General features: G+C 43.4%; 1 protein-coding gene across 4 annotated transcripts in view; it reads left to right on the forward strand.

Annotated features, from left to right (window-relative positions):
* LOC142591543 (uncharacterized) overlaps nucleotides 1-16,466 on the forward strand; it is a 124,473-nt gene that overhangs the window by 86,717 nt on the left and 21,290 nt on the right. For all 4 annotated transcript variants that reach the window (XR_012830457.1, XR_012830456.1, XM_075703864.1 and 1 more), the window contains 5 exons: nucleotides 332-530; nucleotides 622-729; nucleotides 7,787-8,222; nucleotides 9,545-9,654; nucleotides 12,222-12,356. Coding sequence is in view for 2 of the 4 variants with exons in the window: in XM_075703864.1 (XP_075559979.1) it covers nucleotides 332-530; nucleotides 622-729; nucleotides 7,787-8,222; nucleotides 9,545-9,654; nucleotides 12,222-12,356 (988 nt within the window). In the remaining 2 variants the exon portion in view is untranslated. The remainder of the gene's footprint in view (nucleotides 1-331; nucleotides 531-621; nucleotides 730-7,786; nucleotides 8,223-9,544; nucleotides 9,655-12,221; nucleotides 12,357-16,466) is intronic.

Below are 16,466 nucleotides of genomic sequence, written 5' to 3' on the forward strand. Positions count from 1 at the left end.
AAAGAACGCAAACTTCTTGAGTCTGAAATGTTTTGTCTGTACTCTTAAGCCCTGGCCCAGATAAAATTGCTTCATTTAAAACTGTGGGGTTCGATTTGTGTTGCAGAGCTTTGCTATCCTGCTGATTTTCTGGTTCTACTGCCACACACTTGACAAAACAATAGAGAAAGAAAGAACACTCTGATTAAATGATTGGAGTAATTTTTTTCTCATACCCATGGGAGCTGAGAAATGTGCTTTGGAAAGGAGGGCTCCTCTGTGTTGCTCAATCTCATAAGTCCCGGGAGAGTTTTCTTTGTAGTAAGCTGTTAACTAGTGTGCATGTCTGCAGGCCTGCTGCAAGCAAGGATGAAGTGGGCCAGCGCAAGTTGGCAAGCCCACCAAGGAATCCCAAGAGCCGAATTTTATTCGTGCGCAACCTTGTGCGGCCTTTTACGTTGAATCAGCTGAAGCAGTTGCTTCAAGAATTTGGAGACACTGTTGATTCGGAGTTCTGGATCGACAAAATCAAATCCAAATGTTTTGTAACTGTAAGTGCTGCACTATTTTTACATGTTGTTCCTGACACTTCATAGAAGGCTTAAAACGATGGCATGTGTTGAATTTTTTTTTCTATTTCAGTATGTATCGGAGGAAGATGCTGTCAAAGCACGAGAAGCACTACATAACCTGCGATGGCCACTCTGCAATCCTAAAATATTGCATGTGGATTTCTCATCACCTGAAGAGGTACATTCACTATGCTGTTTGATCACCTAGGTTTTGCTGCATGAAATTCATTGCAAGAGCGGTTCTTAATAGAGAGTTCAAGGTGTGCTCACAGCAACATGTTTAAGATTATACAGTAATACCTCGTTAATTCTGAATTAGTAAAAATCAGAAAAAATTTGAGAGCAAAGTTGCAGAAATTGCGCTGGAAAGTCAAGTTCCTTCTAAAGAATTCACCAATACTGACCAGCTTTTCAACAAGAGCTTCTAAACTGGTACCAGAAATATCAACCAGCTCCATTTTTGTGGCAATGCCATTTTATTCCATACAGAAATACTGCGCAAGGTTAACCTGTCTTGCGGTAGCACTTGGACCTAGAAATGTTTCCTCGAGCTGCTTCACACATCGCATGAGCCAATTGTTCCCGCCGCTGCGCTCAACTTTATTTCGCAGCAAGAGGAAGCACGATTCTTCTTTCGGCTGATGTCAGCACCTCTTGAGGTCCTTCATCGTTGTTGCCATTGTCTTTACTGTCCCCTCTGTTTCTAGCTATCCCAGCAATTTCGTCGTCAGTAAATTTGCCTGTCACTGGTAAATCCTGCTTGCATAGCATGTACTCGTGAAAGCTCATGTGGCTTTCTGTGGCACCGTTCCCAGCAAGTCATACCCGTGTGTTGTTATTCTACATTGCATAGAATAAAAAATCTGTGCCACGTGTGTTGCATAGAATAAAATAAAATGGGAACCACACCTGTGATATGGTAAATCATGTACTTTACATAAAGAGTCGAGCATGCTGTTTTGCAGGGCCTGCCTCTGCGCACGTCTCTCCCATCGCATGACGTGCCACATGGTTGCTCAAGAAAGTTATGTTGCTAGGTTCCGACTTGCATTCGGTGAAAGTGTCTACTTTGTGGTAGGTGCGGCAGCCTCGCTCAAATCTTGATAACTGGTCTGGCAGTGGAGTTTTTGTTCCACTCTCAGTCAAGATTTCGAGGTATCTGCAAGTTGGCCCAAAAATACTTTGAGATAAAGGGCAATAAATATACGCAACACGTATGGGAAAGGGCTTAGTGCTGCGAAAAATTTTGACTTAACCAATTTTCCTAGATCTGCCAGTTCGACTTAACGAGTTATTACTGTAGTTGAAGCTCGTTTGAACAAACTTGCCTCCGACGTGAGAATGAATGCCTTTGGTATAAGCGTAGATACTAATATCAGCGAGAAAGAAAGAACATTTGCAAAAGAAACTCAAATGTCCCACCAAGCCAAGCTACAGGCCAAAGCATATATGTCCGTCCTGAATGTACCATTTGAAATTATTCTTGCCGAGTACAGTCATCGACTGATTCTTTATGATGGAAAGGCCCACATACAGACCTGAACTTCACTATGACAGCTGTCAGTCTAGCCCATGTGTGATCTAGTACTCGACTGCCTATGAAGTCTCTTGGTAAAACGTATTGATGGCGAGCTTTCCACAACGGCTTGTCACCAACTATTCGTGAATTTTTGTTGCAACGGGACACCAAAGTGGCTAGGTGTAGTCCGTCGTGGAACATTTTTCAGCGGAATCCAAAGCGCAATCATGTTTATGAATACCTTCAGTGAGCGGTGAGCTCTTTCATTACAATGAACTGTACTTCTGATTGTAAATGATTGTTATTGTAAATGTTATTTTTGAGCCACATAAATAGTGTTGCATTAAGGTATAGGAGGCAAATGAAAAGTGGGCCACATACACATAACTACTGGAAAATTCCAAGCAAGTGCACCCTTTAATATAAATCCCCTCCTGTTTAAGCATTTGAAATAGCTGTCCAGTTAGAAGCAACTGTATCGTCTCTCTCTTGCAGCAATTTTTTTGCCGTATAGAAGGTATGAGTTCTGTCAAAAGTGTGAGCAGTATGTTATAAAAAATATTTCACAAGCTTTCAGATTCTATATTTACCCTATTCTAACATTTCCTTGAATGTAATGTACACCTGAATATAATTTGACCCCATGTTAAGAAAAAAACAAAATGTGCAGAATTTACTTTCACAGAAGGGTTATTAAATTTTTAAATGAGCTTTGTTAATGAAAGCGGTGTGTCACCGTCACCATTTGCTTTTAAATGGCCGCGGATAACAACCACCCAGGGGCAGTATTTTCGATCAATCACTTTTACAAATACTGCTGTCACTTCCGCAAGATTTTACATGACTCAGCATCAGACTTGTCGAAGTATGCCGCTGACAGTGTTCCTGTCACTGTACTCAGATAGCGAGTGTGGCACAGCACTAGAAACGCTGGTGCCGAGTCATGCAAAATCTTGGGAAAGTGATTGACAGAGAATACTGCTCCAGATCATAGTCAATCACCATATGAACCCACTGCAACCTTCACAAAAACGTGCTCCATCGCCATCTTGTGATGGCGATGACACTGTGTCTGACTGTAGGCTATTGCGAATGCAGCGAACGTGGTTTTAGTTTTATATTTTATTGTAACGAGCAGGCAATTTTCGGACCTATTTTCTCAGAGGAAAGATTAATGTTAGATTCGAGTAAATGCGGTACAGTTAAACCTAGCAATCGATGAGGAACACAAAAAAATTTTGCTTTAGCAAAACTTTCGTTGTTGCGAAGTGAGACAGCACCCGATGGGTAACGCGTCGCAGAAGAAAGCTTTACTGTCAAAATTCCGTTAGCCTACTTTGGCAAGCTTACTAGGATATAGTAGAACAGTTTTGCTTACAGTACAAAGTGTGCTGCATGCGTCGATCAGCAGTGGCAACACTGCTGTCGAGCAGTATTCTCAGTCAGTTGCTTTCGGAGATCACTTTTGCAATGCATAACTCGGCGCTGGACACAGAGCAACAGCGCTGCACACATGCAGCAGCATTTCTCCAGTGCACACTGTAGCTCGTAGGCACCGACGCGTTCGGTGCCAAGGGCGAATGTGATCGTATCTGATATACCTGAAAGCAGTCAATCGAAATCATGGCCCCTTTGCGCAAATCACGGCCGGTGCCAAATCCGCATACGAAACCTTCCAGGTGGCACTAAAACCAGCGTTCTTGAAACAAGGAATGTGTATTCCCAGATGATGACTCAATCACGGCCCAATGCGTGACACTCCGTGCTGCAAGCACCGTAAACAATTCCATATCATTGGGACATGAATTTTTTTTGTTTTGTTTTCCTGCATTTTTCTTGCCGAGACACGTTACGTACTGCACTAGATGAGCGAAAACCATAGTCGCATGTCGGTAGCAACATGCTGTCGCTTCTAACAGGCGAAGAACAAAAAGATGGCGACCATGAAATGGTTTTCAGCTCGATCGCTTCCAGCGCTTGGTTTTCGTAAGCATAAATGGCGGCGCCCAGACAAGTGTAATGTGATGGTATTTTACGCAATTTTAGTGCAATGCAATCGCATTTACATCTTGGAGCCTGCTAGCCTTCCGCGAGTAGGCAATATGCGAGGTTATGTTACAGCAAATTTCATTGACGCAGGATTGTAGCACTGCGACATTTCATAGTCGAGAGGTACGAAGTGCATTGAATCCTAAGGGTGTTTGCCGAAATTCTGGCGAGAATTTCGTAGTCGCGAGATTTCGTTATGGGTTTCGACTGTACATCAATGTGGTCACCTTCAAAATACTCACCATTACACAAAACACTGGTTCCACCTCTTCTTCCATTGCTGGAAGCACTCTTGGAAGTCTTTTTCACACGTCAGCAGCGAAGTCTTTTTTTTTTTTTTTTTTTTAAATTGTTGTCACGTGCACTAAATACTGCCCCTAGGGCACACAGTCTCTCGGACGCTTTAGGACCTTCATGTAGAAAGCTGCATTGACAGTTTGACCTTCGGATACGATTTTGTGGTGCACAATTCCATGGCAGTCAAAAAACAGGATCAGCATGACTGATTTTAGCTTTATTCTTCCGTGCTTTTATTGGCCTTGGCTCATCTTTTTTTCCACTCCTTGCTCTACAAAGTTTCATCACCGGTGATAATCCTTTGGAAGAATTCATTGGTGTCATCTGAGGTTTTTCAATAAGTGCAACATTATTTTCATTGCAACTTTTGCTCAGGAGTCAGCAGTTTTGGCACCATCTTGGCACCAAAGTTTTTCATTTTCAAATTTTCAATAAAAATACAGCGATTAAACTTTTAAAATCAAGTGCTTCTGCTATCGTTATGACAGTCATTTGGTGGTCGCTGAGCACAAGAGAATGCACATAATCTGTTTTCATTCTCGTACAAGGTGGAGGGGTGTCCTGATCTTACATCGTCCTTGGTGTCTCCTTACCATCCCAAGAACGCTGGAGCCACAAGAAATTTGATATTGATGCTTTGTTGGCAGTGCTAAAGTTGAGGTCATGGGTGAAATCCTGGCTGCAGCGGTCGCATTTTGATGAGGTTAAAATGCAGAAACACTCGTGTACTTAAATTTAGGTGCACAATAAACAACCCCAGGTTTCCAGAATTAATCTGGAGTTCTCCCACTTCTGCGTGCATTATAATCATGCCTTGATTTTAGCTTGTAAAAGCAGGGAATTGTAACTAATACATGCTACAGAAATTCTGAGAATTGCTTACTAATTCGCAAGCATTCTTTGGCTCGGCTGCTACTTTGCTTTTGCTTATTATTTAGCTAACATGTGCATGTCTACCCATTGCTAACAATCATCTACTATTAGACTATTATGATGATTACATGTGTTAACTTGACTAATTATGCGTTTATTTTGCGGATATATCGAATCAACTGAGCCGAAATTCCGTCACAGCCGATTGTCTCTCTCTTTGATGGCGCCGTCACCCTTTTCTTTCCCATTTTTTTTTTTAAAAAGGCTGCCAATCGTCTACTGTTAAACCATTATCACATTTAACAATCAGCTATTCTGTTTTTTTTTTTTTTTAATTCCGCTATCCCAAAGCAGGCTTCTTTGTGCCTACACCAGTAGTGCAGGAAAGTAAGCTTTTAAGGAAAGCAAGCTTTCACAGGGTGTCTACCAACTGGGAAAACTGGGAATTCTCAGGGAAATTGAGAAGTGTGGAAATACTCAGGGAATTTGTGCCTCTGTCAGGGAAGATTAACTGTAACTTTATTGAAAGGGAACGAAAGTTGTGGTAATGCTGGCTCGAGTAACAGAGGAATCGCAACGAATCATCTTCGGCGCCGTGTTGCCTGCTGGAGGAGTTGCCAGTATACATTCAACGGCTGACTTTCCGGATGCCCGATAATTCGGACGCTTCGTGGTACCACCTCATAGCCCATACAGACAATGTATACGAACAAACGTCAGAAATTTCGGACACAAGAACACTTCACCGTCCAACCGCAGCTACCACCACTGCCATTTTGATTACCTTGCCGCCTCGAACCGGTGCTCTTGCACGCAGATCCGCTAGCAGCCGTAGCGAACCACCATGGCAACGCTAGGCCTGGCTTCTTCAACGTTCGCTATTAAGTTTCTTGCCATTCTGAGCCATTTTCTTCATTGAAAGAATTTGCCACTGTCAGCAATGGCACCCACTCCGGCTTTGTGGTTCTCTCAGATGGCTTCAAAGCTTAGAAAGCATGGCGCATTGCATGTAATGCTGGTCCTCGAAAGTCAACTTTGCCCCAATACAACAATGTTACGGGGCGAAGCATATGTGAAAGTATTGAAGGGAAGCATAACAAGCGTGGGAAGGGGCAATTGCCACGGGACACAGTGTATATGTATTCCTTAATTATATACGCTTGCACCTGCCATCTCCTGTCACAGTACGAGCACCAATGTGCCTGATAAGTGTACCGGCAGGCCTTCAGAGCGTTTTTGGATGTGCCTGTTGTGATTCGAGACCTTAAGGGCTCCTAAAGACAGGTGTTCATTTTTTTAAAGCTGCCCAATTTTTCGGATATTTTTGCGGCCTATAGAGAGTCCAAAAATGTGAGTGTTGACTGTGCAACTGACCAAAAGCATGCTTCAAATGGTTTGTGGGGCAAACACGCGGCAGAAGAACGAGAACAGAAAGGACCTAAGCATTGCGGAATGACCGGGTAGGAAGTGAGCTCTAAAAACAAAGTGTTGGCTGACACTGAGATTAAGGTGCCCCTCATCCGAACCAAAATAAACTGTTCAAAGCAATGAAACGCAACACTGAGGCGTTGTGCACGGGCTGAGAGTATGGATAGTTAAGGTTGACTTATCATCTGTTAAGAGAGAATCCCACTTCTGACAAACTTCAGGCCTCATACCATGCGATTAGCTTGCTATGTGTTAATAGAAATAGCTTATGTTCGAAAATATTTGCTTCTGCATGCATCTCCTTTTTATTTGTATTTGAGAATGTTCGACTCGATTTGCAGTGGGTTTTACCATTTTTTTTTTTTTAATATTCACTGTGCATTTTACTAACTAACCCTTCCCTTCTGTTTCCTTTTTGAATAAAATAAACACTACTACTTAGCTGGATTAAGGCGCTTTTTATTTTTTAACACGCTTACTAGGGAGTGACTGCATCGAGCGAGATGGTGTTAGCCTTTGTTGATATAAAACAAAGTTCTGTGTCTCGGGGAATTTTGCAAAGGCGCTCAGGGAAAACCTGGAAAACTCGGGGAATTTGGAAATGTCAACTTGGTAGACACCCTGTTTCTAGTGGGCATGACGACAATGGTTCTCATTTTTTTTTAATTTCCATTTCTTCCATATCGATTCTAAAGCTACTGATCATCTACATTTACGTTATTATAACAATTAAATGTCTTAACTTCACCAATTATACATTTGCAAAGAGTGTGACACTTTTCGCGTTACGGACAGGTTTTACTGGGGTACTCGCCAAAGAATGCTTACGTGTTAAAAGTTTAGGCTACACTTTTCTCCCATCTGACTTTTCTGGTTGCCATATTAAATTTTGGCACAGACTTCAGCAGTTGCCTTTACATATTACGAGTCATGTCCAAGCACATTGGGAATGTTTGCGTGCAATTTTATTTGGTTGTCTAAAAGTACAATCTTCACTAATTAGTTGTGTGAGCATTGGCACAATGTGAGGCCGTGTAACATGAATTTACGATGCTTTGTGCCTGCACAGATGGAACGTCAAAAGGAGCCTCCCACGCCACCGCCACCACCACCTAGGCCAGCAGCTACAACAGAACGGAGTGTACCAGCATTTCAGCGCACTGTAGAGGTGGACAACCGTCTGCCAGCTGGACGTGAAGTATTGCGTGACCCACGAGAAGTTTTGCGAGACCCTAGAGAGCCCCGGGAAACTAGGGATCCTCGAGAGCCTAAGGACCCTCGCGAGGCTCGGGGCACTCTTTCAGCGCCTCCAGCACGCTCAGATAGGACTCTGATGGCTGAAAGACAGACAGTCAACAGGCGGCCTGCTGTGCCAATACGTGAGTGGGACCGGGACAAACTGCGTCAGGAGACACCACCTCCACCACCTGCTGAGCGGGCACCAGCCCCATCTCGGAATAGGGCCAGTTCTCCGCCAGACAAGCGAGAACGGCGAGACAAGAAAGGTAAAGGAACGGGGTGTCTTCTTGCTTGACACTGCACACATTTGGTCACTCCATACCCAGAAATTTGCACGCAGTGCAACTGAAGGCGTCTATAAACCCTGGTGGCCATGGGGCATAGAAATGCACCACAGCCCCCAAGATTTCCAGGAGGTTTCACTCGCATGCAATATAAGCAGCCTGCTTGCAAGTTGACCACTTTGGATGCTATGGATAACATTGTAATGTTCTGAAAGAGTACAGGGCAGTATGCAAATCTGGCCAGCTTTCATTTTTAGTGGATAATTCAGAGCATAAAAGGAAGACATAATGAAAATGTGTCATTATGAGCTGGTTCTTGCAGTTGACAAAACCTACTGGAAAAGATTGATACAGAATGGATGTACAGCGTAGGCCATTTATTACACAAGTCGCCGCAGTCTCGGAATTTCTGCAGCGTAAGCGGTAGAGCACTATAACCGAAATTTGGCAGATGCACAGGCTGCTTATGTGTGGGAATGCGAAAGCATTGTAATCCATTTGGTGAAATGTGTTTTTCTGCACGTTCATTGTCCGCGCAAGCTCTCGCCAGTGCCTCGAGCTCGCTTGCCCCTAGGAGTTCATAACGCGGACTGCTCAGTGTCATTCAGTTGAACAATAATAATTTTATTTTATACACATGATGTGGCGCCATCTCCTCCCTGTTGATGCTTTTGGATCTTTTGCTTGGATACTTTTGTGATCACAAAACCCACCAATAGCTTTGGTGGGTCCAGCTGCTTGTGATGTGACGACATTTCAGAGCGAGAGCAAGCGATTTTTTGCTGTTTTTGACACGAGAGTGTAATTTCCCTGCTGCATGCAGTGCAGTAATATTCGGCACACGTTCATAGCAGCCTCTACGATAGATTGGCAACATTTTCTTACCATGTTTAAAAAGTGTTCCAGGGCCCTTTAATAGCAGCTGCACATGAGCTTTAGTTTTTGTTCTCTTTCATTGCTTTGCTTGAAAATTATTCCAAAGTCTTACCTTGCAAAGTGCTTATGCTTGTTGGCCACCTTAATCACAGATCTCTAGGAGTCCACCTAGTGGACTGTCCATTTCGGCTGCTGCTGATTGGATGCAGCTGTATGAACGAGGAGGAGCCGAGCAGCTCAGCCAATCAGCAGCGGCCGAAATGAACAGTCCACTAGGTGGACTCCTAGAGAATACATCCACTGGTGAAGTCATGTTCAGCTAGAACATGAGTGTAATTACAAATGTTGTAAGCAGATAAAGAAAACATTTAGTTTCATATTCCTTCGCAATTAAGTCTGAATGTTAAATATTTATGATTATTCCCTAGTGGCAAAGCGCAAATCGGAAGAGGACACACCTGCCAAATTGCTGGATGATTTGTTCCGTAAAACGAAAGCGAGCCCTTGCATCTACTGGCTGCCTCTTACTGAGGAACAGGTATGGCATGGTGCCAATGTTCTGTCTACCTCATTCTTCTTCTTCTATATTTTTTCCTCTCTCCAGCAAATTCAAGTCCTCCAACTTTTAATGCATTACAAGACACTCATCACTGACATTTAAATTTGTGTGTATTTTATGCCTATACAGAATTGTAAAAAGTATCAGAACCATTGAAAAAAAACTTGAAACTTTACAAAAATGAAGTATGTTCCTCTTTGCTTCAGCTAGTACAAACTCCTTTAAAATTTTGTGCCATTTTTTGTTCACTAAATGGTAGCCACAATGTCTCAGCAGATTCCTTAACACACTTCCTTTTACTGTTGAACCTTGATATAATAGAGAGTTTTAGAATAGAGGCCCAAAACATTTTGGGGCCCCAAAGAAATAACGTTGAAGGCACTGCACATGTGCGAGGTGCAAACTACGTTTGGGTTATGTGTCAGGCATGCGCTTTCACTGATTTAGCAGGAGTCCCAATAGCTACCCCAAAGCTTTGCATCAACAAACAGGGCAGCACCCATTGAAGCGACGGCTCTAACCTAGCGCCACACTGGGCTCGATTCATGGTAAAGCGTGAAGTTCGCAAGCTAGAAGTGACTGCAGTTATCGCTTTCAACTAACGTGTGTTATAAAGATTGATTAGTTAGATGCCACTAATTCTGAATTCGATTGTCAATTTCATGGCTCGTAGGCCGAACACACTTCAACTTTGCTCGTGAAGGCATGTAAGGTTGGTACTCAAAAACTAAGCACAACAAATTGCTTGCTGCTAATAGAATAACCTCTTTAAAAGTGAAAACACAAAAGTCAAAATTAATCTGCTTATAAAATGGTATATTTGTTTATAATGGCTTTTCTTTTATGCTGTAGTGGCGCTGCAAGCGCAAGATGCTATCCACAAACGCAGAGCCCTATTCTAAAACTCTTCACTCCTGTGTGCCCCAATGCTAACACCCACAAAGCTCTTGGGGGCATCAAAATTTTGGGGCCCCTATTCTAAAACTCTGTAACAAACATGAGTATAAGGAATTATCAGATGCAGTCAAACCTTGATATAACGAAGTTGTAAAACTGGCAGTTTGGTCCGTTATATTGAAATTTGATCTTTTGTGCAAATAAGTGCAGTCGCAGATGGATTTTTCTTGCTCGGAATGGACGGCAAAATTTTCCAAATTATCAGGCAATCGGAAAAGGCGCATTTGAATGGGGGGAAAAAAACACAGTTTATTGAATTTGAGAGTCGTCGACAAAAGACGAGGTTTCATGCCGTGTCGACAATATCTTCCCATCAGCGGTACAAAGCGAAGCTGACCATGATTTTACGTCCACTCTGCCCTCGTGTCTGGTAGTAGAGAGTTTTAGCGAGTCCGGTATTCCCCTAAACACCAGCACATCAGGCGAAATACCGTGTGAGCGGAGGCATAAACGTGAGCAGCTTCCACAGTGCAGCCACCTAGTGGCACAGGCCTCAGCCTAACACATAGGTAACCAAGTTTATTCTACTTCGTTGCTTTCATAAATTTTCAACAGTGGCATAATCATGAAACACATTCATGGTGCTGCAGTTGCTCATCATTACATTCAAGTATTGTTAAAACTGGCAATGTTATAAGTGGGTTCAACTATACTTCTTTCCGTCTAATTAAAATGCTTTGATGTCTGTCCCCTCTTGTTGCAACTAGGTTATAACAATAGAGTTTCTAGTCGAAAAATAGAGTGCCAGTCGGGAAAAAAAAATTCATTATTTGTACTAGAAATTTGAAAATACTGCCATTCATTTAGTTTTTTTATGTAGGTTTCAAATATCATTAGTTTTTGTGTAACGTCTATATTTCTTTAGTTGTGCCCTACGCAACTGCAGAGTATAGTCACTACCTTGGTTATAAAATTTTCACAAAAAGCATCGTGCTGTAGCTTATTTAGCTCATTATAGACTTCAATGTGCTAATATCTATCCTAACAGCATGTACAATTCCTGAAACTATGCACAAAAAAAACTAAGACACCTTCTAACAAATTTTTTTTTTTTAACAGTCCCATATAACCCTGCACTTTTGCAGCTCTGCCAAGAGATATTGCAATTTCAAGTAGATATCGGTGTTCTGCATATCTTAAAGTGTATGTGTGCCAAATATCGTTAGTATAGGACAATTATAAGTGCACAATGGTTATTCTTATGGGAATGCGAAAAAAAAATTGAAGTTTACTAAACTTTTCTTGCCTAGTTCCATTAATTATATATGCAGTTTGGATAGATATCAGCACTGCAAAGCTAAATATAAAAAGCTAAATCAGCTACAGCCAATGCTTTTCATGAAAATTTCACTTTATTTTGCAGATGTGTAAGACATAACTAAAAAAAATATAGCAGCTACACAGCAACTAATGACATATTTGAAAGCCACATAAAAAACGCTATGAATGGCAGTATTTTCAACTCTCTAGTACAAATAACAAATTTTTTTTTTTCATTTCGAGTAGCATCTCCCCTTAAGTGAGTACGACTATTAACAAGGCTCTGTATTCATTACCTATAGAGCCTCATTTATACTTTCAACATTTAGATAGCACGAAAAGAAGAAGAGCGGAAGCAGCGGCGACAGGAGCGGGAGCGCCGACGGCAGCAGCAGCAACTACAGGAAGAGGAAGAGCGTCGTAAACGAGCCCTTGCTCGTGACATGGCTGCAAAGACAAAGCAGGTAAGGGATATATGCATTTATAGCTTGGCGCAAAGTGTGGTTTGCTCACTAGTCAACTGATTTTGTGGACAAGTACGAGGACTGTGGAAATGCCTAACAAAAAAAAAAAAAGAACAGTGAATTCAGCAAAAAAAGAGAAATTGATTCATTACTCGGCGATCTAGCAGAAAGAAGGCTTGCTGATTTATTTGCTTTAGCAAATTATCTCCTCAAAATTTCGTGATAATGCATTCACATTCATCTAACATGCAGTTCAAGTTTCAAGATGCTCATAGTGAAGGCATCATGTGGAGGTAACGGGCACCTTGATTTGTAGGGTTTCTACCAACCGGGAAAATCACCAGTTCTCGGATATATTGAATAGTCTGAAAATACTCGGAAAACACGGCAAATTTGTGCTTCTATTAGAGAAAATGAGCTGAAATCTTCTTGAAAGGGAAGAAAGACTCAATAATGCTGGCTCGAGTAACAAAAGAGGAATCATATTAAATTGTCTTTGACGCTGTGTCGTCCGTTAGAGGAGTGGCCAATGTAGAGTCGACGGCCGACTTTCCGGACGCCCGATAATTTCGACACCTTCACGGCACCACCACGTACCCCATAGAGTCGGTGTATCAAAATGTCTGAAATTTCGGACACAAGAACCCTTCGGGCCGTCCAATTTTCCGGACATTTTGCCGTGACCGCAGGTCCACAACAGTGTTAAAGCCGCCGCCTCGAACCAGCGCTCTCGCACGCAGATCCGCTGGCAGCCTTGTAGTCACCATCGTGGCAACGCTAGGCCTAGCTGCTTCAACGTTCGCTATTAAGCTTCTTGCTGTTCTGTGCTGTGTTCTTCATTGAAAGAATTTGCCGCTGTTAGCACTGGCACCAACTCCGCCTCTTGTGGTCCTTTAATGTCCTTCCTGGGCTTCGAAGCTCGGAAAGCACAACACGTTGCATTAAGACTGTTCCCAAACGTCAGCTTCGCCTCAGTACAGTAATGTTATGCAGTGATGCATAAGCGTGGGAAGAGGCAATTGTCTCAAGACAGTATGTACTCCTTAATCATACACGCATGCACCAGCCATCTCCTGTCGCAGTACGAGCACCAATATGCCTAAAAAAAGGCTGGCCTTGGAGCTTCTTCGGATGTGCGTGGTGAATTTAGCGCTTAAGGGGAGAGGCTACCCTGGAGACCGAACTTTTTTATTTTTTAAGATATCCGGATGAAACTTTCAGGGTTCGTTCACACCACCGAACTATGAAAAACTACAAAGTTTCACGAAGATGTGTTTATTAGTTCCAGAGTTATTGACTAACTAGGTGATTCATGTATATGCCTGAGGAAGAGCCTGGAGAAAAGCCAGGACATCGTAGGAAGCTGAAATTCATTGTGATGATCCCTTGATAGATATCCCGGGGGGCTAAAGAGCCATTTTCTTTAATTTCCCCTCCACAAAATTTTAAGACAATTTTGAATTTGAGTAGCTAGTAATGACCACATTCATCAAAAATTAATTGCTTACTATAAATTAACTGCACCAGCTTTCAAAAAAAGAAACCTGTTACCCCCTGGAAAAGTCATTCAGGAACAGAATAAAAAAAAAATGGCATACAAATCTGAAGAGCGGTTCTTGAGATATCGCCTTCCCCAGCACCACTACTAGCGAAAAAATCCATTCCGAGAAAACGGGCCTTAAAGTTGAACACATGTGTTTTTTTATTAGAAAGCTCCTGCGGAGCTTCTAATTAGCTCTTGCTGCTCCAGGCACACTCAATGTGTCGGATTTTCGACTGGCGACAGCCAACAGCACAGTTCCGCTGCTGAAAAGCGTCTACGCAGTCGGCACTCACTGCGGAATATCGGAAGTTTGATGCTCGTACAAGACGCATATCGCGCACCGAACATCTACACTTTCTTGGGCTTTGCCGGTATCGCGTGCAGCATAGAACTAGTGGGAAAAAAAGCTGAGAAAATAATCTAAAAGATAGCGCAAGGCGATGAGCAGCTCGCAAGCTCATGTTGAGGCGGACGGAGCAAGGGGCAACAACGTCGCGAGCGCGGCGGGCGCGGCATCAAAGGGAGCAGCTGCCGCCGCCCGTGCAGCAGCCAATTGCAGGCGCGCTTTGGCCTGTGAGATTTGAACGCGCTGCTCCGGCCAATCAGCGCTCCGCATCGCAGGAAAACGCCAATAGCGCCTCAACTGCACCAACGGTGGCATTTTGCAAGGCGGCAAAACAGAGACAAAGAATTCACGGTCAAAACGACACCAAGGTGGCGCGGACAGGCCGCATGGGCCGGGGATGGCACGCGCGAAGTTTGACTTCATTTCGGCATTTGCGCGTGTTTTGTGGGCTGCGGTGGCCTCAAAAGTAGCGTTTTGGTACTTTGCAGTTGAATTAGGTGCTGATAATTACAGAACAGGTAGTTTATGAGTCATGCAACCCAAAAATGCTCACAATGGTTTTTCAAAAATCGACTTCCTTGCGATATTTTGGTTTTCGAGGGCCATGTTCCCCCCTTAAGGGCAGTAAAAGACAAGGGGCTGTATTCTGAAACGATCCACTTCGGCGATAGTTCGCCATCAGGCGTGCACTGATTGGTTGTTTTAGCAAAATTGGATGAGCTATGTCATCCGATTTTGCTCAACCAATCAATTGGCGCGTGCCTGACAGTGATACTACTATCGCCAAAGTAGATCGTTTCAGAACTCGGCTCGTGCGTTCATTTTTTCGGACTGCCCGGATTTTCGGAAGTTTTCCCGGCTCTTAGGGAGTCCGAAAAATCAGATGTTGACTGTATAACTGACCAAGAGAATGTTTCAAATGGTCCACGGGGTGAACATACAGAGAAAGGAGGATGAGAACAAAAAGGAGCTGCGTATTGAGGAATGAATGGGAAAGGAGGTGTGCCACCTCTTCTTTGAAGGAGCTTGAGCTCAAAAAACAAAGTGTTGGCGTGCGCCGAGATGCAGGTGTCCCTCATCCAAACCAAAATAAACTCTCTCAGTCCATCTTGACATATAACAATGTTCTGTGTCGCTCAGGGAATATTGCAAAGCCACTCAAGAAAAACCTGGAAAACTCATGCAATTAAGAAATGTCAACTTGGTAGACACCCTGATTTGGCTGCTCCGTGTCATTGTCATTGGAAACTTAGCTCATGTGTAAAGCAACAATCGAGCCAAATGCGAATGGAGCTGCCAGTCCTGTACCAGCACTGCATCATCTCTTCTGATATGCGATACGCAGAAATCCCTCTACCATACACTGGAAATGCTGAGTAGCCAGCACATAGCTTGAATAACTGAAGCCTGCCCGCCTGTGTGCTTCATACCTTTGCCTTACGCATCGCCAGCCCGACGTCAGTGCAGTGTTGACTCATGTATCAGAAGGGTGGAAGGGAGGTGCACGTGGCCAGCGATGTGTAGGGTGAGTGTTGTTAAACCAGTAATGCTATATATACAGTAAAACCTCGTTAAACTGTACCTGCTTAAACAGTAGTTTCATTTTAAAAGTAGTAAAGTCAAATCCCCGACTCTGCGACCATTGAACATAATGTGTTTTGTATTCGCGTAAACCATACCAGCTTTTTGCGAACGTGTCGGTTAACACGTAGTGATTTCACTTTTCTTCGCGCAAACACAGCGGTGCGTCATCTCCATCGGGCGGTCCGGCAGAACAACAAGCCTCAGAGATCAACACAACTGCCTCCAAGCGCCCTGTGCATTTGCACGTGAAGCCTCATCAACATCATAGAGCGTTGTGGCATCGTGCAAGCGAGAACTTGAGTCATGCCGAAATTGGATAAAAAAGACGCCGGGTGCTCAGCATAGGAAAAAAAAAATTAGACATCATTCGTGCTATCGAACGTGATACGAAAAGTCGGCACTGGCACGCGACATGGTTGTACTGTTGACTACGGTGTGTGGCATTTGGAATGCGAAGAAATTGCTAGGCAGCGCTGCTGCGACCGTGAAGAGGTGTCGGCTACGAGGTTCGACTTCACGTGGCCTCTGTTGTTGCCGAAGTGTCGCCTAGCGACAGTGATAAGGACAACACAGAAAGCAACAGCACAGGCGATTCAGGCCCGACATTAGCAGAAGCTGTGCGTTCGTCAGCCTCATG

The sequence above is a fragment of the Dermacentor variabilis genome, chromosome 1 (assembly GCF_050947875.1).
Source record: "Dermacentor variabilis isolate Ectoservices chromosome 1, ASM5094787v1, whole genome shotgun sequence".
In the NCBI taxonomy this organism is placed as follows: Eukaryota; Metazoa; Arthropoda; class Arachnida; order Ixodida; family Ixodidae; genus Dermacentor; species Dermacentor variabilis.